This window comes from Suricata suricatta, chromosome 3 (genome assembly GCF_006229205.1).
Source record: "Suricata suricatta isolate VVHF042 chromosome 3, meerkat_22Aug2017_6uvM2_HiC, whole genome shotgun sequence".
NCBI classification, from domain to species: domain Eukaryota; kingdom Metazoa; phylum Chordata; class Mammalia; order Carnivora; family Herpestidae; genus Suricata; species Suricata suricatta.
Window position 1 is genome coordinate 36,133,825 of NC_043702.1, and position 23,174 is coordinate 36,156,998.

The window sequence follows — 23,174 nt, forward strand, 5'->3', positions numbered from 1 at the left end:
GATGAGTGACGGCGACAACAGGTGCAGCGCGGAGTCCCAGGCTTCTCGGGAGTCCCCGAGTTTGGCGCGTCAGGCCCGGGGGGTCAGAGTTTGACTCTGGAAACTGCCCTCTTCGTCCTGCACTAGCCTTCCGAAGTCGCCCCTCAACCGGCCTCTTGCTACCTAGTAAAGCCAGAGTTCACGTCGACCTCTCGAAACCCACCAGTCCCAGACGCCGACTTTTCTCCAAAGGGGAGACGAGAGGAAGGTGTGCGGCGCATGGTGCTTCGCAAAACCCTTTCGCTCCCTCCTCCCCAGCCGTCCGAAAACAGGCGCGCGTGGCCCCAGAGCCGAGCCCTCGTCTGCACCCCACACGCCCGCCCCGACTTGCTGCACGCTCTTCCCTCTCGGCCGGCCCAGCTCCGCGACCACGGGCCACAGCCGAAACCGCCCGCCCGCGCCGCGCCGCTCGGGGTCTTGCTGCGCCCGGCCGCCCTGACGCCCGAGGCGACGTAGCTGCTTCTCCCCACCCCCCGGGTGGCAGGTTCAGGTCCCGGGTCCGAGCCTGCGCCCCTGCAGCTGCCACTGCCGCCGTCGCCGCCAGGGGGAGTGTCCGTCGGGAAACGTGGTGTTGCTTCCGTGGTGTGAAGGTGCTTTCAAACTTCAGATCCCCGGGTTCTGAAGAGCGTATAGGAAGATGGAGACCGAGTCCGGGTCGGTGAGTACGCCAGTCAGGGCCTCCAGCTCCGGGATAGCAAGGGTTAGGAGCGAGGTGGACTCCGTTCCTGAGGGGCTGCAAGAATGAGGTGTAGGGCACAAACGCCCGCTATTTTGTCGGGAAGAAACGTGGACAGGATACCCGATCGACCACCGCGAAGAGCCGCCTGCCTGCAGGCCCTGTCGGGTCAGGTCGTGGAGTCGGGAAGGTGGGGCCCCCCGGCCTGGACCGGGTGTGGGCTGGCTGGGGGACCTCGGACACGGCAGGTTTCAGGAGGCGGCGGGTGGCTGGGTCCTGTACACCAGGAGGGGGTGGGGTAGAAAAAGTTTCCCGCCGAAAATGGGCTCGGCCGCGTCTTTGACGCTCGCTCCGGCCGGACTCATCCCAGACGTCCACTGTGAGGGGTTGCAGGGGCGGCTGACACCGCTTCTCCCGTCTAGTCTGTGGGGACCGGAAGGCCGGAGAGACCTGGAGGGAGGGCAGGGGCACCGTGGCCCTCGACGAACCCGGCCACTCTAACACCCGGCGTGCGCCCGAGGCGCCGGGAGACGAGTAGGGGACGGGCAGGAGACAGAGGAGGCCTAAGGAGACGCTGAGGCGCCGAGGCGAGCTGCAGCCGTGCCCCGCCCCCTCTCCCCGCTGGCAGCCAATCAGCACGCTCCACGTGAGGCCCAAGGGGTTGCGGGCGCTCGAGGCCACCGTCCAGTCGGTGCCGTTGAGGGTTCCCGCCACTGCTGCTGGCGGGTTTGCGGGGCAAAATTTCTCGCTGGCTAGCCTTCTTTTCCCTCCCGCACTTTGGTGGGGAGGGAGTGGATCCTCGTGTGAGCCCCCAAGTTCATGATGACCCGAGAGAACCCGAGGAAGTTGTCGCAGCGGCCATATCCTCCAGCGCCTCCGCTTGCTGGCCTTGGAGGGGAAGGAGCTTGGAGGCCTTGACCGTGACGGTTAGCCTGCCCTTTCCCCGTTGTCATCGTTGGCAAAGTGAATGATAGATTTCGAGGTTAATTCTCCAGGGAAGGAGGCAGTGAGGGCACATTACTTTGAAGGAAGTTTTTCATAAACTCTTTAGTGCTGGAAGATTTGCTAAGCTAAGGACTCTTACTTCTAACCAAATAACAGCACCTGCTTAAGTGCTTTTCATACATTTGCAAAATTATTGGTGGTGGAATCTGAGGCTTTGTTTAATTCAATGCATCGCTAACCTTCTCTGAGGAATTGAGATGCTTTTTGCTTGAGCCTTGCCAGTGCTAATTTAATATATTTTCTAGGTTCTTTTCATGGTTGGGATATCATGAGCAGGAAGAAATGATTCATTCGTTTGTTCGTTTGTTCAACAAATATTTTTTGAACACCTGCTATGTACCGTTTCTGCTTTAGATGATCCGTGAAGAAAATAGGCAAAAAGCCCTTCACATGTGAACATTGCACTATATTGGAAAGTGGTATGCAATAAACATAAGTAAATTATACAGTATGTTGGAAAGTGATAAGTGGTAAGAAGATAAAGTAATAGGAACCCACAGTACAGCAGGAGCCTTCGAACTGAGAATGCAATGAACAGGATATAAAAAGTTGATGTTTTTCCTTTCTCAGTATCATCTAACTAGTTTCTTAATATTGGAAATAAAGTACTTGTTCACTTTTGTTCATGTCCTCTCTCAGTAAAAAATAATGGAATTGACTATTTTTAAAACAAATTGGAGAACAAATGAATTCACCTGTTGAACTCATTTTGTTTTTAAGAAGAAAATTTCATAAAGAATTATTTTTAAATTTTTACAGTCCCTAAACAGACAAGATTATATTTACTAGAGCTCTGCTGTTATCTCTAGCATTACAAATCCACTGTTGAAACAACACTAAGCATCCCCAAATCATCCATTCTCTCTGCACTACATCCTATAAGTAAAGTGACTGAAGTTACAAATAACCTCCAAATGCCCAGAGAGAATGCTTTTAAGATTGGATTCCCAGTTTCTTTCATTGGAAACTAAAACATAGCAGTTATTAAATGTGATTATTTTTCTGTGGTTTAATAGGCGTGATATGAGCTCCCTTATTAGAGAATTTCTGTTGTTCCCCCTAACACTAGATGCAGAATAGAACCCAGTAAGGTCCAGCCTATAGCCCCATAGTCACTACTGGCCTACTCATTTCTCTGTATATCTTGAAGAGATTAATTTAGGGATCATGGTTTTGTTGAACAATTAAGTTAGACAGGAGAGCAGCTATGAAAAAGAATGACTCCATTATCTACGTTGGAAATTCATTTTCGTGTATTTGTTTCTCAGAGAATTGAAATTAGGAACTGCAAGCATATTGACGTGTACTCATTTAATACGTTAGACTGAGAAGCCTGTTTAGTGTTCTCAGAACAAAAATAATTAGCAAGTGCTTAAATTGGTTTCTCTTCAAAACTCTATTGCGAAGTCTTGGGTTTTTTTCAGTTGTATGCTAAGAGTTTACCATCTTGCCATGTGCAAAGGTTTATGCGTTAATATACATTTAGTAAAATCTAAATTAGGCCCCCAACTTAGAATTATGAACGTATATGTACTGAGCTCAATCTTGGGTATAAAAATTTATGCCTATGAGATATTAGGTATATAAATTTCTTTTTTTTTACAAAATCAGTTCAATCTTCCAATTGGCAAGTGTATTTAAAACTCTGACTTTAGAGTTAAAAAACAGTGAACTTGAATGTCAGAATTTGTCAACTTGTCAATGCCCTTTCACCAAAGACTAGCAGGAACATACCTGTAGTTCACTAAAGTTAGGTATATTGAATTGTTGCCACAAGGAAGAGCCTCCACCATGGAGCCTCTCAGTAAGAGGGTGCTAGAAAAGAACTTCCTATGGGATTTACACTTATGTTAAGCTCTTTTTAGAGAGGGTTTAAAGAAGAAGGGCTTTACGGTGAGATGCATGTTGTCAGAAAGTGGGAGAAATTCTATGATTGGGTATATTAACTCTCATCCAGAAAGCAAGAAAAATAGCCAAAGCTGTGATTGATAAAGAATATCAGACCGAATAAAGGGATGTTTGGTCACTCTTGTGGTTTGGACAATGCTTTTGTTTTTTGTCAGAGTTCAGATATGATTATGGATTGGTCTTGTTTTTATCGTGATCCACCACAATCACAGAGTGACTTTGCCTCATGTCTGTTAACAAGAGAACAACCATAGCCTCGCTGTGAGTTCTAGGCCAACTCCTAACACCAGAATGAAGCCAGTTCCCAGTTGTCCAGGGCTGCCTTTCTCTTTCTTCTCTTTTTTGAGTTTAATATTCCTCAATACTTATAATATTTAATAGTATACTTAATAATAATTAACAGAAGCATTTTAAATAATTAAGATTTTCTCTGTAGCGGAGTAGATTCTACATTTCCCATATTTTGTTGGGAAAAAACCATATTTCTAATTATAATCTTCATAATATTAGAATAAAATTTAAGTCTAAAATATTACATTTTGTCTGAATTACTCATCTTTTTGAAAGATATGTTTTCAGCCTGGATCAAAACTTCTACCCAATGTTAAAAGTTTAAAAGAATTTTATTTTACAGCAAACATCAAATCAGACGCAAACAGATTCATTATCTCCATCCCCTAATCCTGTGTCACCTGTGCCTTTGAATAACCCAACAAGTGCCCCAAGATATGGAACAGTGATCCCTAATCGCATCTTTGTAGGAGGAATTGACTTTAAGGTACCTATTTATGCATGCAACATAGTGTATTTTTTGCATTAGAAGTTATTTTATCTCTCAGAAATTTTTTGTACAACTACAAAAATAACATTTGCTATTTCCATAATGTTTAGTAGGTTTCACCTTGTCTCACTATAAAGAATCTATTCAATAGCAGTGTTGGTTAAATAGAATATATGTAATTTCACATACAAGGAAATTGAGGCTCATTGATATATCTATAGGCTCCTAGCTTCTTCGTGTCAGAGTGAAGATTAGAATCCCAGTATTTTGACTCATAGTTCCATATTCTTTATTTTACCATACTTTATTACGTCATACTCCAAAAAACCAAATAATGCGTAATAATAATTTTCGAAAAAAGAGTCCATTTTTTTAAAAACAAATTTAGTCCTATGAATTTGTTTTTTTATCCCAACTTTACTCCCAACTTTATTCTCAAGTTCCTACTGAGTAACCTCCTAAACTTACATCTTTCACAAATTGCTTTCTGCCATCTAATTAAGAATCTGATCACACACAAAAAAAGGCCTGGGTCTTGTCAGAATAGAGCACCTTAACATTAATACATTTTAGTAATGTAATCAGCCATTCACTCTTTCAGAGAAACTTAGTTTGTGAGATGTTTAGCATCCCCATTTAGGAGGTAGGAGTAAACACCTATAGGAAATGTGTGCACACTATTTTATGTGGAATATCCTTACTTCTAAGTAGATGTATAGAAAGATTTCCAAGTTTCCATATTATATATTGGAAATTACAGGGATAGTTGCCTTTCATAATTAAAAAAAAAACCTTTGTGCCATTAGGGTATGAAATTTGACATTTATTACTATCTCACTATAATCAATCTTTTGTAATTTGGATGAACTTACTTTTTTTTTTTTGCTCAAGAGAAATGATACACATACTGTATTTGTGTACTTGTCAAATGATTCTAAAGCAAGTATGTGATTGGTTCCCTAAAAATAAAAATGATTTCTAGTGAAATTAAAATGATTTTCTGTTTCCCTCAAAAATATTAATGGCTGACCATAAATATTCAACTTGAGTATTCTTGTTCAGAATTAATTTATATTATAAACACTTAGTATATTTTTAAATAAATTATTAATAAATTGAACCATTTGTATGGTTAGGTTATTCTAGGTTATTGAATTTTGTCAGCTACATCATGAACTTAAGAGGCCATTGTTACCTTTAAGTTATACCTTTAAGGTAATGGCTAGGGTTTCCTCCCTGATATTTACACCTTTTCCAAAACCATAGACAAATGACAACAAGGAAATAGTTTACTGTAGTAGCAAACAGTGTCAAACTTTTTAAAACTCTTTAGAGCTTTAAAAAGTTTTAGAAGCTTATAGCCCATCTCTCTTGATACTTAATCATCTTGACTTTCTATCTCCTTATTTTTCAACTAAGCAGTAGAGTTGCAAAATTGAACTAGTGAGTCTTCTATCAGACAGTAGTTTGAGTTGTTTTCAAATCTCTAACAGAAATTCTTCTGGCATTCATTCCATTTTGAGTTTATATTCTTAGATTATCTCAGTATTTGTCATCATCTAGTTTAGCAGGCTGTAGGTAATCAACTAAACTCTGATAATGTATATGAGAGGCATAGCACTGCTGTTGGGCATGTCTTTTTCTGTGTATATAAAGAAAATTTTTTTCTAAAGATATTTAATGTTTCCATGGGATAGTTATACCTGAACCAGAAAATGAAATAAAAATGAATTTAGTGTGAATATTGTAGGAAAAGGTGAAATGAGTGTTATTGTGAGATTATTCCAGTTAAAACCATCTTTGTAGGTAATCTTGTACATTATACATCCAATAATGACTCAAATTTTTATTTTGAATATTATAATGTCATTATTTAGCTGAAATGTATATTGAGTACAGGTAAACTATCTAAAAACTTTAAGTCTTATAGCCACTCCATTGGCATCACAAATTGAGTTAAAGTATTTTTAGAAATACATTCCTTTCCTAAGACCTTACTCTTCCTGGAGACTGTTGATTAAAATACAGAGACTGATATACACCAACAGCTTAGTTCCACTGCCATGACCTAGGGCCCTCTGAGCAACGAAAACCAATAATAATCAATATTCAGTAATATACCCTTACTATAGTTATAGCCATGTCTAAATCAAATTTTTTAACTGGAAAACAAATAAAAATGAGTGACCTTTCTTTTTGTTTTTAAAGTAATTTAGCTTAAATTTTTTATTGATTGTAATAATTTAACAACATAGTTACTGCATAAAGGCAATATATTTATATTGATTGTAATAATTTAGTGGTTTTATGTACTGTTTTATGCTGAGGCATTTATGTACTGTTTTATGTAAGAGGCATTCTTACATTTATATTACTATTTATTTATAATATTTTCTGTCTCCAAAACAAGCATAAGACTTGTTTCATTTTTTAGCAATTAGAAGCTATTTAAATAGTTATTAAAAAGGTATTAAAAGCATTTTTTGTGTTTTCCTTTTATGCCATTAGACAAATGAAAATGATTTAAGAAAATTTTTTTCCCAGTATGGGTCTGTAAAAGAAGTGAAGATTGTAAATGACAGAGCTGGAGTGTCCAAAGGGTTAGTATCACTATAGATAGTACATAAAATTAAGAATTGTATTTTTATTGGATTACTAGGCTTGGTATGCTAATTTACTTTGATTCCATTTTCTAGAAAGAGAATTTCATGCCCTCGTTGTTCTTCTTGCCTCCATTGCATGTGTATGTGTATGTGTATTTTGGAATGGAGGAGGACACTATAATATTCCTTAATTTGTTGGGAAGTCATTCTTGCATTGCCTGAGGAACTATTCCATCTTAGGTAGCAAGCATTTAAAGTTGAATAACGTGTCCAGTAGCTAAGGATCCAGAAACTAAAGGAATCAGATACTCTTAGAATTGTACACCTGCTTTAGACACAGAGACCCAAATAAAGAGTTAACCTGAGAAATATAACTCTAATGAGAATGATTTTTAATTACCAAATCAGAGAGAATAAAAATTGAGAAGAAATCAGTAGAATTTGTCTATAAATGGCTAATGACCTTAGAGCTATTGCAATGGATTGGTTTATAAAAAAAGCCAAATTTCAGAGAAGAGGTAGTTTACATACTGTACTTAAGAAGGTTGACAGCAAAGTAAAAATGGGTAAGAGAGTGGAGGTCAGTGAAGGATTTTGCCCCTTTTCTTGAAAGAGAGTCAGGACATACATAAGAGAAAGGACTAGTGAGGTGGATAGAAAATTCCGCTAGAGGGAAACAACATGTAAATTTGTCAGGTGAGCACTTTGGAAGAGATGGGATCCTGCAGAGAGATCACATTTAAACAAATGAGATACGTCTTCAGATACTTCCTAATACCTCAAATAGTATTAAGAAGAAGTGAGATTGTTGCTCTTGTATTTGGTTAATAGAATTTGCAATATTTTGGTAATACCCACTTTTTACCACTGAAAACATAGGTATGTAAACTGTATTTTATGCCTTTTCCACTGGGTGGTGTATGTGTTCTATCAAAAATTTAGTGTAAAAATACTTCCTTAATGCTTGTTTAATGTTTGGGCAAATAGAAAAAGAGAAATTCCTTTGTTAGAAGAAGAAACTTTTTATATGACACAGTAACTATGAGTTGAAGAAAATTGTAGTCAAGATATTTAACACTACTCTAGTTTCCTTAAGTCATCTAAGTAGAAATTGTGCTTGGCAGGAGGATATACTTTTTTATTTCCTTCATATCTTTTTGTTTATCTGTTTTGGCTTTTGTACATCGCATGCAAAATATATTTATCTTGAACATTATATGAATTGTACTCTGGAGGTAACAATTATACATGAAAAGTGGATAGAAAGTCTGGACATACATGTTTTTAATTGATTTATGTTTGGGAAATACGAGTAATTGCATTATCAGTTTATACATCCTAATAATAAATAATACATCCATATAAACATTCACTAATATAAAAAAAAACTTCTGTTGAAATTTTTGTAAGTTTTTTTCCCTACTCTGATTCCTATGTAAGCCAAAGTTCTATTATTTTAAAAGGTGATTATGGCTCTGTACTAAAATTTATTGTATCCTAATTTGTAAGCCAGAACATGAATCCTTCATGCTGTCCTGATTTATATAAGGTTGATATGAAACTGTTTCAAGATCCTGGGGTTTTTTTTCCTGTTAGTGTTCTGACTCTAAGAGGAGGTGACAGTGTGAATGATTTCTGTGAATAATTCTCTTAAATTTTGCATGCTGGACACCATACAAAACTGCTCACTCCTACAGTGGTCCATTCTTAAAAGAAAAAAATTAATCCTAGTATAACTCTAATGTTCTAAGAAAATAATTAATGCATTTATTTAGGTATGGTTTCGTCACTTTTGAAACACAAGAAGATGCACAAAAAATTTTACAAGAGGTAAGATCTCTTGATGTGTTCAACTTCCTTTTCTGGAACTTCTTTGAAACTAATCTTTTAGGATATTTATTTTAGTATTAGCATTCCAGTACAATGATCAATTGATAGAAAAATGTTTTTAATTTATTTGCATCTTAAGATTGACATTGGTCTCCAAAAAAATTGAATAAAAAAAAAGATTAAAGGCTCCTGGGTGGCTCAGTTAGTGAGTGGTTAACTCTTGATTTTGGCTTAGGTCATCCCAGGGTCATAGGCTCCATGCAGAGCATGAAGCCTGCTTGGAATTCTCTCTTTCTCCCTCTGTTCCGTACTCTTCTCACACGCTTTCGCTCACTCTCTGTCTAAAATTTAAAAAAGAAAATTCTTTTAAGATTAAACAGGGGTTCCTGGCTGACTGAGTCAGTGGAGCACACACCTCTTGATCTCAGGGCTGTAGGTCTGAGCCCCAGGTTAGGTGTAGAGATTACCTTTAAAAAATCTTTTTAAAAAAAGATTAAACAGAAATTTTATTAATAGAAAAACAAATTCTAAATTATTGCATGATGTCTTGACCGGTTAGCTCAGTTGGTTAAAGCGTGGTGCTAGTAAATAAATCATTGCATATGTTTGTCAAGTTGTAATATAATTTCTTACTTAAATCAAGAACTTGGGGATATATCTTTTCTCAAGTGTTAGTTAATAGCACTTTGAATTCCTAAAATCACTACAACACTAGAGTGACATTATCTGAGATTACTTCCCTCCTATGAAAAACTTTATATAAACTAAAAACATTCATATAAAAAGTCTATAGCCTGCAGTTCAGTGTATAATTAAATTTGGTAAATATAACAGTAAATTTTTTAAGGAAAAATAGAATTGTATATTATTAGATCACATGCAACTGATCCCCATTATTCATAGTAGTTATGTTCTTTAAAGTCACCATGAACACTGAATTGACAAATATTGGACTGCTGTTCCTAGAAGAAATACAAGATTAGGTTCCCACAAGTTTCTGGTTACATTCTTTTCTTTTTTTAATGTTTATTTATTTTTGAGAGAGAGAGCACAAGCAGGGGAAGGGCAGAAAGAGAGGGAAGCAGTAAATCTGAAGCAGGCTCCGAGTTGTCAGTGCAGAGCCTGGTGCAGGGCTTAAACTCACAAACTTGTGAGATCTGACCTGACCTGAAGTCATACACAACCATCTGAGCCACTCAGATGCCCCTACGTTATTTTCATTAACCAATTAATACATAACTTTGTTTTATGTGTGTTTCTGTTTAAAGACTTCATGTTAAATATATGTTGTTGATTCAATAACACTGAACTCCTGTTCAACAGGCCTATATAACACATGCATGAATTAAACCCATTTAACACATATTTTCTCCGTAAGGCAAATGACATTCTTCTTGTGCTTGGGAACACTAGGCAGCACTTCAGCACCACACTTGAGGGCGATTTTAAGTAACAAATAAAAAATATAGCAAAATCACCAGCATAAAACACAAAAATGCAAAAAACATGGCACTAAATAGAATATGAAATGGACCCTTGTTTTCACTATGAGAGCTGAAACAAGAAGACTGAGTATCGCCATGTTTGACCTTAGATGGGACCATATATGTCAGGCAGTTCAAAATTTTTACCTCTCTGCTCACGTCCACCAGTAACCATTAAATTGCCACAAAATATTGATTTTAGGGTTACAAATAATTTTAGTGAATAGGTGAATCCCCAAATATGGCATCTGTGAATAGAGGCTTGACTATATTCCTGTTAAAGAACTAGGGTCAGAGCATTGGAACCAAGATTCAGACTCAGAACTGAAATATTCAAAGACTTTGCCCTTTCCAGTATTCTTGCTGCTTTCAAAAGATATTATAGTCTGAATTTTAAAAATGTTTCTCACTAGTTTTTTTACTATTGGTATTATAAAACAGTAGTGTCAAAATAATAAAATTATTTTTTCTTATTCTAGGCTGAAAAACTTAATTATAAAGATAAGAAACTGAACATTGGTCCAGCAATAAGAAAACAACAAGTAGGAATTCCTCGTATGTATTTAGAACTAATGTATTTTTCAATATTTTTACATGGTTCTTTTTTGAAATATTAGACTTTTTCTAGAATTTCATTAAAAGGTCAAGCTTCTTTCATTTAGTAAGATTATTTTAGCAAAGTTGGTGATCAAATTAACATTATCACAAATTAATATGTGTTAGATTTTCAGGGGCGAGGGAAAATTTTACACAAATAATGGTGCTTACATATATTACATATAGTTACATCTTTAAAGCAAAACTCTTCTAAAATAAAAATATAATTTAAAATTACAAAGATAATTAGAAGTAATTTGGCATTACTAATTAGGAATTTTTGTAGTTAGAAAAGTAATTTAAAATTAGAGTTTTAAATTTAAAATACTGAAAGTACAAATAAAGAACCAATATCAGAAACTCTAGTTGCATTGAGGTACTGTAGCCCAACTAGATGTGTCATAATTATCAAAGGGAATAACTCCTACAGCTTTAATAATTGGCTAAGTTATGTGCCTTTCTCAAATTTCTGTAAGGTTTTTAACTCTACTTTTTTTCCTCAATCTTCTGATTTATTTATTATATTAGGAATCTTTACAGTTAGCTTTTTACCTAAATATTTATTAAACTCTATAACAATCTTTGGCTAGGAAGTAAATAAAATTAGTAACTGAATTTTCTTATTCTGCCTTAGCTGTGTCCTAGTGTCCACTGGGATGTTTAAAACATTAAGTGGTTATTGTACATCTGTTAACAAATTAATAGTTGTACCCAACTAGATGGTCTGTTTTTGACTTAGAAGTTAAGTTAATCAAGTTTAATTTTGACTTAGTTATTTGTTAATTTAGAAAATAACTGAAGTGTCCTCAGTAGGTTAATACTTCTTCCTGTTAGTTCCAAGAATTAAGCTGTAACACATAGTAACCGTTCTTTATCACCAGCAGTAGGTATAAGTAGTAATGTTCATATTATGACTGAAAAGTTGCTAAAACAAAACAAAACAAACAAACAAACAAACAAAAAACCCATGAATTACTATGCTGAATGCTTTCAAACAGATAGGGAATTTGAGAAGTATAGTGTTAAGTAACTATATAATCAAATGGTAGCATTAGCCTTCAAATGGACAGGTTGACTCCAAAACTCATTATACTTTTCTGCAAATATTAAGTATAAAAGTAGATTTACAAAATACAGGAGAGTCTTATCTCAATGTTTTCTCAAATCTGTTGCTTTTTTTCCATATTCATTACAACATTCTAGTCCAAGCTACCCACTTTTCTTGCCTTGATTACTGGAAAAGCCTCCTAACTAGTCTTTCTGAATCCAGTCTTGGTACCTTCCAACCCATCATACACAAGGAAGCCAGAGTGGTCTTTTAGAAGAGCACATCTTATGTTATTTTCTGCTTATTGAACTATTCTTTCCTTTTCTTCCCATGCTTTAGCCATGTAGCCTTCTCTCAGTTCCAAAACATATCATACTCCTGATATACACTATTTCCTTTCCCTTTGTCATTCCATTCCCATCCCATTCATTCTTTAAAGCTAAACCCAAACATCATTTCCTCACAAATTAAATACAACTGGACCATTCATCATACCCAGTATAATAGACTGTACTATGTCTTAATGTATTTATCAAAACTGTATTTAATTAATTGTGTAGTTAGCTAATAACTATCTTTCCCACCAGAGCGTAACTTCCATATGATATGTCCAATTATTTTCTTTTTTCTTTTTTGCTGTATCACCAGCCAAATTCAGTGCCCTGTAATCGTACTGACTTAAATTCATTCATTCATTCATTCATTCATTCATTCATTCATTTAGCAGATAAACCTGTGGTTCCTTGATTATCTTTGAAGGGAAATCCATGAACCTCATGAATTGTGTGCATAATTTTGCTTTGGTATATATATATCTATCTCTGAGAAAAGACTCGATGGCTTTTATCAGGTTCTCAAAAGGATGAGCTTAAGAAACACCAAAGTAAGCAGTAACAATTCTAGATGAAGTACAGTGAAAATATAAAAGCTGAGAAGCAGTAATGCTGCTTAAAATGGTAGGCCAGTGCTACTCACTATGTGGTTTGCAGCCAGTTACAATTCACTTGGAGTCTGTCAAAATGCAAATCCTCAGACCCTATCCCAGACTTAACTGAATCAATCTCTGCAAGTGTGGCCCTCGAATTCGTATTCTAATAAGCTATCTAGGTGATTCTAATGTATGTTAAATTTTGAGAATTACTGGTATAGTGGAAGGAGGATTGCCAGTTCCAGCAATTTACATAAATTTGCTAGTCAGTATATAAATTTGCTACTCAGTATAACTTGGCTTATGTAAATTTTTCAAGTGTCCTCCTGACAAAAGCATATATATTTTTTTTAATTTTGGGGGAGGGGTATATATAACTAGATCTAGAAAAGAGATGGGGACCCAGAATGAGCCACCTGGAAGATTTGTGGTCATGTTTGCAACAGCAGCAGTTACAGCAAAGGGAGACTAGAGAATAAGAGTCATAACATCAGTGGATTCTTGTAAAAGTAGAACCAAAGAATTTGTGGGGTAGAACCAAAATGTCTTCAGGAAAGTATGGAATCTTACAATTTCACTGACTTCATCATCATTGACCTTTTACAAATAAAAGATCTTACTAAGGTCTTGGGAACTTTATTTTAGTGTATATAGTCTTCAGCTAACTTTATATATAATTTATATTTGTAAAAATAATGACCTTGCTGACAACAATTTAAATTGTTAAGCTTTGTGTTTTGTTACATTGATATTAAAATCCAAATTAATGAATTTTTAATATTCTTTATTGAACTTGTTTTTTTCTTGTATTCACCTTAAGCTAATAAAAGTTCTAAGATAGTAAGTTTGAAAATATATACTCCAAAGAGACTTTAACATATGGAATTCTTTTTTTAATTTGCAACATTCAATTTTTACCATAACTATATACGTGTGTTAAGATAAACATTTTCAAATGTTCAGAAATTACCATTTTAAAAGTAAATTGAACATTTTCATTATTATTATTATTTAATCTTTGCTTTAGGCTCCAGTATAATGCCAGCAGCTGGAACAATGTATCTGACTACTTCAACTGGATATCCTTACACTTATCATAATGGTGTTGCTTATTTTCATACTCCAGAGGTAACTTCTGTCCCACCTCCTTGGCCTGTAAGTAATTTTCATCTTAGAAAATTTTTCATCTATTCTATCAATTTTGTAAAATATTTATTTCTGAAATATTTCAACCACAGACAAGCACAAATAATAAAATAACAGCCATGTAGCTACCACTTAAATTTAATAGATGTTAACATTTTGCCATTTTTACTTAAGTTTATTTAATAGGGAGAAATAAAATATGAGTAATTCAGGTAAAATCTCCTTGTCTCTACTTTCTTACCTCTTTTTCTCTTCAGATATATCCAGAATATATAACTAGGATGTCTTTCCTATCATTTTATGGTTTTTCTACAAATGTAGGTATCCTTAAACAATAAGTAGTATTATTTTGGGTGGTTTTTAAACACCATGTAGTGGGGCCTGGGTGACTCAGTCTGTTAAGCGTCCAGCTTCCGCTCAGGTCATGATCTCCCGGTTCGTGGGTTGGAGACCCGCATCGGGCTCTGTGCAGACAGCTAGCTCAGAGCCTGGAGCCGGCTTCAGATTTTGTGTCTCCCTCTCTCTCTGCTCGCGCTGTCTCTCTCTGTCTCTCAAAAATAAATAAAAAACATTTTTAAAAAATTTTTAAATAAACACTATGTAAATCTAGTTTTCTATTCAACATTATGTTTTTGAGATTAAACCATGCTGATCCTAGTATATCTAATTCACTTATTCTAATATTTTATAATATTCCATTATACCAGTGTATGTTCCCCTATTGATTGACATTTTAAGTTTTTTTCTGTAATCAAGAATACAGTGGACATCCAGCTCTTGTATGTATTATATGAGTTTGTCTAGGAAAGTGGTTTTCAAAGTTTTTTCCTTCTGTATCCCCTAAAAATTTCCTAAAGAATTATAGTCTCACTCATTTTTAGGCTGATATCTGAAATTTGTCATAATTTTATTTTTTTAATGTTCATTTTTGAGAGAGAGTATGAGTGGGGGAGGGGCAGAGAGAGGGAGACACAGAATCTGAAGCAGGCTCCAGACTCTGAGCTGTCAGTACAGAGCCCAATGGGGACTCAAACTCAAACCATGGGATCATGACCTACGCCAAAGTTGGATGCTTAACCGAGCTACCCAAGCGCCCCTGAAATTTGTCATAATTTTAAATAACTTAGGAATATTATGTAGTACAGAGTATTGTAGATTTACTTTAGATATATTTTTATAAAACTTTGTACCTATTTAAGAATAGGAAGTATTGTGGGCTGACTCTTGATTTTGGCTCAGGTCATGATCCCAGGGACATGGAATCGGGCCTTATTTCTCTCTCTCTCGCTCTTGCATTGCCCTTCTCTCTCTCTCTCTCTCTCTCTGCCTGTTTCCCTGACTCATACTCTAAAAAAGGAAATGTTCTATGTGTGGTGATAGATGTTAATTAGACTGTGATTGTCATCTTATCGTTTTGTAATATATATATAATATATATCATATATAATATGATATTATATGTCAATTATACTAGAAAAAAAGGGGATGGGGGGCGCCTGGGTGGCTCAGTCAGTTAAGCGTCCGGCTTCGGCTCAGGGCATGATCTCGCAGTTCGTGGGTTTAAGCCCCGCATCGGGCTCTGTGCTGACAGCTAGCTCAGAGCCTGGAGCCTGTCTTCAGATTCTCTGTCTCCCTCTCTCTCTGAACCTCCCCTGCTCATGCTGTCTCTCTTTCTCTCTCTCTCAAAAATAAATAAAACATTTTTTAAAAAAGGGATGGAAAATGTCTGCTCTAGAACTAGTTAACTAGTTAGCAAAACTAGTCAGCCAAATAAAAATTTGTTTCTGTTAGAAAATTCTAACTTTTAATTATTTTTATTATGTTTAAGTTCGAATGAATGAGTTAGTATGTAGTCCTGTGACCATCATGTAACTTATTTTGTTCCCTGGATGAAATAGGGGACCATCTCCCCTTTAATATTTTTTATTCAGTTTGTTTATTTTGAGAAAGAGAACAGGGAAGGGGCAGGAGAGACAGGAGACCAAGAATCCCAAGCAGGCTCTGACAGTCAGCACAGAGCCTGCAAAGGGGCTTAGTCCCACAACACTGAGATCATGGAAATCAAGAGTTGGCTGCTTAACTGACCGAACCACTCAGGTGCCCATCCCCTTTAATATTTCTTATATAAGCTCTTTTTGCTTGGCTGTCTCCTGTTTTTCAAGAGCATTGCTTTCTTGATTTGTCTACTTGTTTGATGCCCTGTTTATATTTATATTCTAGAACAAAACACTATAACAGATCCAGAATGACAGAATGACTGAGAAACGTATCTTTCATTGTGAAGGAGAAGGGTAATTGTGAAAGGGAGGTTATGGAAAGAAGACAGACACATAGTACACAGACACATTCACATATCAAATTGGGAAGGAGTACATATGTTAGGGTTTAAAAACTAATACTCCTGGTGCACCTGGATGGCTCAGTTGGTTAAGCATCTGACTCCTGATTTTAGCTCAGGTCATAATCTCACAGTTTGTGAGTTCCGGCCCCATGTAGGGCTCTGTGCTAACAGTGTGAAGCCTGCTTGGGTTTCTCTCTCTCTCTCTCTCTCTCTCTCTCTCTCTCTCTCTCTCTCTCTGCCCCTTCTCAGCTCATGCACTCTTGTTCTCTCCCTCTCTCTCAAAATAAATAAACTTTAAGAAAAAAATAATACTTTTAAACTTATTTATGCCTGTGTACCACTGGAAAATTTTTGTATTCTCTTACTGTAGCAGGATTCTCGTACAGAGAGTCGTGACACAGAGACTTTTTAATTTCCAAGAAGCAACTTTCTTCGTGCCGGCACCACTCCGTTGGGTTCATAACCAAAGAACTGAGCACCGAACATCACGTAGCAGTTTTTTTTTAATACATTTTCTATTTTTTTGGTCTCCCATATATGGTAACACACAAAACATGTAGTCTGATTAAGTGGTCTCAGTTTACAGCGTCATGAGGGATGTTGTCACATAGACGCATCACCACCTTACCTTGAAGACTTTTTTTCCTTTCTCTCTTTTTTTTTCTCTCCTTGAGGGGACCCTGCCACATCATCTTGGTCTAGGCTATAATATATGCATGGAAGTAAAATTTCACAATATAGAATATAAACATCTTTGACTAAATGTTGCCAAATGGCTTTCCAAATATACCACTTCACACTTTAGCTTACAGTTTATGAGAGCTGCAATTTCTCCATAATCTACCAACCCTTTAATTTTAAATTTTTACCAATGTTGTTATGAAATAGTTATATTGTTGTTTTATTTTTTCAGTCATTGGTTAAGACTGAACATATTTCATGTCTTTATTGGCCATTCCACTTTCTTCTCTGAGGTGCCTTTTCATATCCTTTGTCCAGTGGTGTTATTTTGTTTTCTATTGGAGGTTATTTGTCTTTTTCTTGAGTTCATATATGAATTTTGTGCGTTCTTCCAGTTTGTCACTTGTCCATTAACTTTACAAGTTTTGTCTTTGTCGTATGCAAGTTCTATGTTTTAATGTTAAAAAATGTATTAATGTTTTTCTTTATGGCTTCATCTTTTAGTAGCTTGTTTAAAAATACTTCCTTATTACTAGAATATAAATATTCTATATTTTATTTGTAAAATACTATAGTATTGCTGTTTTTCACATCTAGATCTTAAATCTGGAGTTCACATATTGACTAATTCATCCTATTTCACTGTTTTGAAACAAATCCTTTGTGAAATGCCACATTTCCGGGGGAGGGGGGTTCTTCTGGGCTCTCAATTCTGTTCCCCTGGTGCATCTGTTTGCCCTGCCCAATTCTGTTTTAGTTCCTATTGCTTTAGAACTAGTGTTAAAATCTGATAGGGCAGGCCTATCACTTTTTTCTTCAGGAGTCTCATCTACCCTTAAGGCTTTATTTTTATAAATATAAATGTTATAATTCAGCTTGTCCAATTCTGTGAATAGGCTTTGCTGTGTTTTTATTACAATTGCATTAAATATGTAAATTAATTTGGGTATAATAATGAATTGTACCATCCACAAACATTTAGTTAGATCTTTCATTTCCATCTGCCCGTAAAATTTTCTTTCTCAGTGAAATAGTTTAGTACATCTTTTATTGGATTTATTCTTAAGTACTTATGTATGGTTTTTAGTGATTTTCAAAATGGCATTTTTTAAAATTCCATTTTGTAATAGGTTGCGACTGATAGGTAGTAATGCTTTTGATTTTTAAGTGTTAATATTCTACCAGTAACCCTTCAAAACTCTCATATAGACAATTATTTATTATTCAGTATACTTGTTTTTTTCTGCTCCTTTTCATTTTTTCCCATTGAGCTATTGCATTGGCATTGTCTCTACTACAGTATTTATACAATACTAACATGACCTTGTGCTTGATAAAGGAAACAAATTCAGTGATTCAACATTTATCTATCTATCTATCTATATCTATATCTATGTATAGATATAGATATGCTATAGGTTTGGAAGATAATTTTTTTATGTTTTATTTATTTATTTTTGAGAGAGAGAGAGACAGAAAGTGTGAGCAGGGGAGGGTCAGAGAGAGAGGGAGATATAGAATCTGAAGACGGGCTCCAGGCTCCGAGCTAGCTGTCAGCACAGAGCCTGATGCAGGGCTCAAACCCAGGAACTGCGAGATCATGACCCGAGCAGAGGTGGGACACTCGACTGAGCCTCCCAGGCACCCCAGGTTTTGGAAGATAATCTTAGAGTTAACCAAGGTTTCTCAACCTCAGCACCAGACATTTTGGGCCAGATGATTCTTTGTTGTTGGAGGCTGTTGTGTACACTGGATGTTTAGCACCGTCCTAGCCTCCTCACATCTATGAAGAACAAAAGTATTGCCAAATGTTCCCTAGAGGGACAAGGTCACACCTGATTGAGAATTATTGCCCCAAATAAATTAAGAAAGGTGTTTTATATTCTGTTTAAAAAGAGTGAAAGAGTATTGAATTTATCATGAAAGGGTATTGAATTTTTTTCCTTAAACATATTCATTTTATTTTTTAATTAATTAATTTTTTAATTTACATCCAAGTTAGTTAGCATATAGTGCAACAATGATTTCAGGAGTAGATTCCTTAATCCCCCTTACCCATTTAGTCCATCCTCCCTCGTACCACCCCTCCAGTAACCCTCTGTTTGTTCTCTGTATTTAAGTCATTTATGTTTTGTAGCCCTCCCTATTTTTATATTATTTTCACTTCCCTTACATTCATCTGTTTTGCATCTTAAATTCCTCATATGAATGAAGTCATATATTTGTCTTTCTCCGACTGACTAATTTCACTTTACCATAAGGGGTATTGAATTTTAACAAATGCTTTTTCTGTATCTGCTGAGATTTTCCCCCCTTTAATCTGTCGTTAGAAATTTAATTAATTAATATAGTAAATTATATTATTCTTTTCTAATGTTAATCTCTTTATAATTTTATTAGCATATGATAGTTTGAAAATTGTACAATGATACTTTCCTTCATTTTGTGGGTGGGGTGGTACAGTGAGCATTAAAACAAAACAGCATAAGTTAGATCCCATGTTAGAAATTGAATTTTAATTGCTATCATTAAAGCTTATTTTAGCTATCTTGTAATACAATTTGCCTGTTTTGTTTGTCTGGTTTTAAATAATCTAATTTGGGATTTACTCTATTACTTTGAATAATCAAGTGTTATATGTAAATCTCTTGAAGTTTATTGGATGATTAATTCTTTTTTTTTAAATGTTGATTGAGAGAGAGAGAGAGAGACAGGACATGTGCACATGAAAGCAAGCAGGGGAGGGTCAGAGAAAGAGGGAGACAGGCTTCACACTGTCAGCATAGAGCCAGAACGCAGGGCTTGATCCCATGAACAGGGAGAACATGAGCTGAGCCAAAATCAAGAGTTCAACACTTAACTGGCACCCTGGAAGTTTAACTCATGTAAATGTCAAATAAATAAAATAGAACTTGATAAATGCTTCAATAAGAAATGTATTGGCCTCAATTACATGTATAACAAAAGGAATAGGATTTAATTATTTGTTAAGTAGTGGGAAATCAGTGACAAAATCAGATGTGATTATTAATTCAGTTCTTTATGTTAACGTTATCTACTGCTGGTCTCATGATGGAAATTGGCAGTGTCACCTTAAATCCAGCTGCCATTTTCTTTTAAATATACTCTTAGTACAATATATTCATAATCTGGACTAAAAGCAATTGTCTGGTGATTATTTTAGCATTACCATGGAAATGAACCCAAATAAAAGTGGGACTACTGTGATGATTCTGGTAGACTTAAGTGGAATTGGTAATTCTATCAATAACAGGTAGAAAAATGACATTTCCAGTCATAGACCACAAGTTGATTGGGTTTAGGTAAACAATTCAAGATCAATTTTATAATAAACTACTTTAAAGAATTTTTCCTAGGCCTAAATTAATTTTTCCATTTTTTTTCCCTCTTATAGTCACGTTCTGTATCTAGTTCCCCTGCGATGGTAGCTCAGCCAGTTTATCAGCAACCTGCGTATCACTACCAGGTAAACATGAAATTAAAATGAAAATTCTCCTTAATACCTTCAGTCCTTTTTGGGGTCAATTTCATTGTAGTATTTCTCATGCAAGAACTCTAGTAATTAAAATGAGATACGTAAGCCTTGATAACAGTGTTTTTTTTCTTACGGGGAACTAAACAATATCATACAAGGAAATAGAATGTTTGCTTCATTTAACCAAATGTAATGAGGTCAGTTTTGCTCTCTTGGCTAACATTTAATCTAAAAAGTCTTTAGAAATTCCCAAAGCATCATACAGATAACACATTCAGGATGACAGGCTAATTTTTTGCCATTATTGTTCACATTTTGTCATTTCCTTGCTATTATGCTTAACATAATCTGTATTTAAATAACACGTTATGGTTTATATTATGACAACCTCTTTTAGTTAACCAGCACTCTTCCATTAATTCTTGGGAGACTGGCAATACCAATCTCTGGTGGAGATCGGGAAGTGATTCATAATGCTAGACTCTTTTGGTGTTTTGTAAATAAAGATTTGTTTGCATATCTTGCATTTGTATTACATATCTTGTATTTGCTTACATACTGTCTCTGGCTGCTTTTGTACTACAGTGACAAAGTTTAGTAGTTCGAACAGAGATATTATGGCCTGCAAAACTTAAAATATTCACTCTCTGGCCCTTTTCAGGAAAACCAACCAGCCAACCTCTGGTCTATAGCATTCACAAATGAAAATCACATTCTTTCCTACTTCTGAAATAGTGGAAGAGACTTACTTGTTTCTTTTCTTTCCTTTTTTTTGTTTTGAACTTTTAAAATACACCCACATCAAGTGTTAAGTTTACTGGAATTCTTTTTTTTTAAATGTTTTTTTATTTACTTTCGAGAGAGAGAGACAGCATGAGCAGGGGAAAGTCAGAGAGAGGGAGACACAGAATTTGAAGACAGGCTCTAGGCTCTGAGCTAGCTGTCAGCACAGAGCCTAATGCGGGGCTCAAACCCACTAACCACAAGATCATGACCTGAGCCGAAGCCGGACGCTCAACCGAGTGAGCCACCTGGAATTCTTTTTAGCATTAGATTGGGATTTGCTGAGGGAGAGTTAATTTTAAATAGAATTTAAATTTTAAATTTATTTAAATTTGTTATATTATTATATGTTAATGTATAGTATTATGCTGTAATCCTTATTTATAAATAAATGTATCAATTCTATTACCATGCTAAATATAAAATATCTAAACTGTTTACTTACTAAAGATGAAAATAACTTAATGGTGTATCTTTAAAATACATATGTGGTATCACTTTTCCTAAGCTGCCTCAAAAGCAGAAGCCCCAAAGACATAATATCAGGTACCACACCTTTTAATATGACAAGCCAAATATTATGACACCAGTTTGAGGACCCTTTGCTTATTGTCCACCTTGAAGACGCTGAGGGGAGGATGAGAATACTGGGGGACATTGGTAGCAAGGTTTTCTTGAATAGAGAGTTGTTAGAATGCTGTGGCATTTCCCCTTCTTCTCAGCCAAGTAGAGGACATCAGAGAATGACTAAAAAAGCTTAATGCACCAGACCTCTTCTAAAAACATCCAAAGAAGCAGCTGAACTAGTCTCTGGAGAGAAGCCTACAGTGGGAATGTGTTGAACTTCTACTCACAAAGATTTATATGGGAGTGCAAATGTGAACCTCACAGAAGAGACCCTTTTCAAAAAACTTTAAGATGACCCCAATGAAGAAAGAATATGTGTGAAGTAGACTTCTAGAATCAAGAGTTAGAATTGTAGTTAGAAGTTCTCAGCAGGGAGATAACTGAAGACTCCAGCAAACTACCTAACTAGAGAGTCAGCATTTGGAATCTGCCACACCCCAAGAAGTGATCTGTCCTAATTATCTAGGGTTAAGGAAGAAAAGTTCAACATAGTGCTTTAAAAGTGTCGGGGGGTGAGAAAGAATAGAGTTGCTTTCTGCTTATACCCCCTATTGAGTCCAGCTCTGCCTTCATTAATTGATTACATGCAGCTAGAGGTCATTTGATATATCAAATATATTCCTAAAAGTTTCTAAAACAATTTAATTTTAGACTTTGATTCTGGTGTTCTGCTTGATACAATTATAAAATTGGAACTATATTACCTAGATATTACTCAGGAAAGATTTTGGTACCAATTTATAACAAAATAATATTTTGTAATATAAGAAAAATTTTACTTCACATATTTCTTTTCAGGTATATATTCATCATTCTGCCTCTTTGATAAGAATTATCTCTTTAAAAAAAAGAATACCTCTTTGATAAGAATCTTTCTTAGCCTTTTTTAAATAAATTCTAAGCTTGGTAGCTTTAGTAGTTTTTATTAGTCAAATCAGGTAATTCATGGTTTAATTAGTATTTATCTTACTTCACAAGTAGTGATTTCATTTGTATAAAAACTTTTTATAAACCATTTTATTTCAGAAATTTTATTAAAACATTTTAAGAGATTATTTATTATCCTGCCTTTCTGAATTATAGTATACAGAATTTAGACTTCACAGTTGTCTTGGTCAGTATAATACAATGATATCACCCATTAGTAATTGAAGACAGCACTAAATTGACAGTGATTTGGTTTAGATCATAGATCCATGGG

General features: G+C 35.7%; 1 protein-coding gene across 1 annotated transcript in view; it reads left to right on the forward strand.

Annotated features, from left to right (window-relative positions):
• The first annotated feature begins 610 nt into the window (after positions 1–610).
• Positions 611–23,174, forward strand: part of BOLL (boule homolog, RNA binding protein) — a 38,936-nt gene continuing 16,372 nt past the window's right edge. The window contains exons 1-7 of the mRNA XM_029932952.1: positions 611–697; positions 4,263–4,406; positions 6,918–7,009; positions 8,788–8,842; positions 10,806–10,881; positions 13,927–14,054; positions 20,483–20,554. Of these exons, the coding sequence (XP_029788812.1) occupies positions 677–697; positions 4,263–4,406; positions 6,918–7,009; positions 8,788–8,842; positions 10,806–10,881; positions 13,927–14,054; positions 20,483–20,554 (588 nt within the window). The 5' untranslated portion in view covers positions 611–676. The remainder of the gene's footprint in view (positions 698–4,262; positions 4,407–6,917; positions 7,010–8,787; positions 8,843–10,805; positions 10,882–13,926; positions 14,055–20,482; positions 20,555–23,174) is intronic.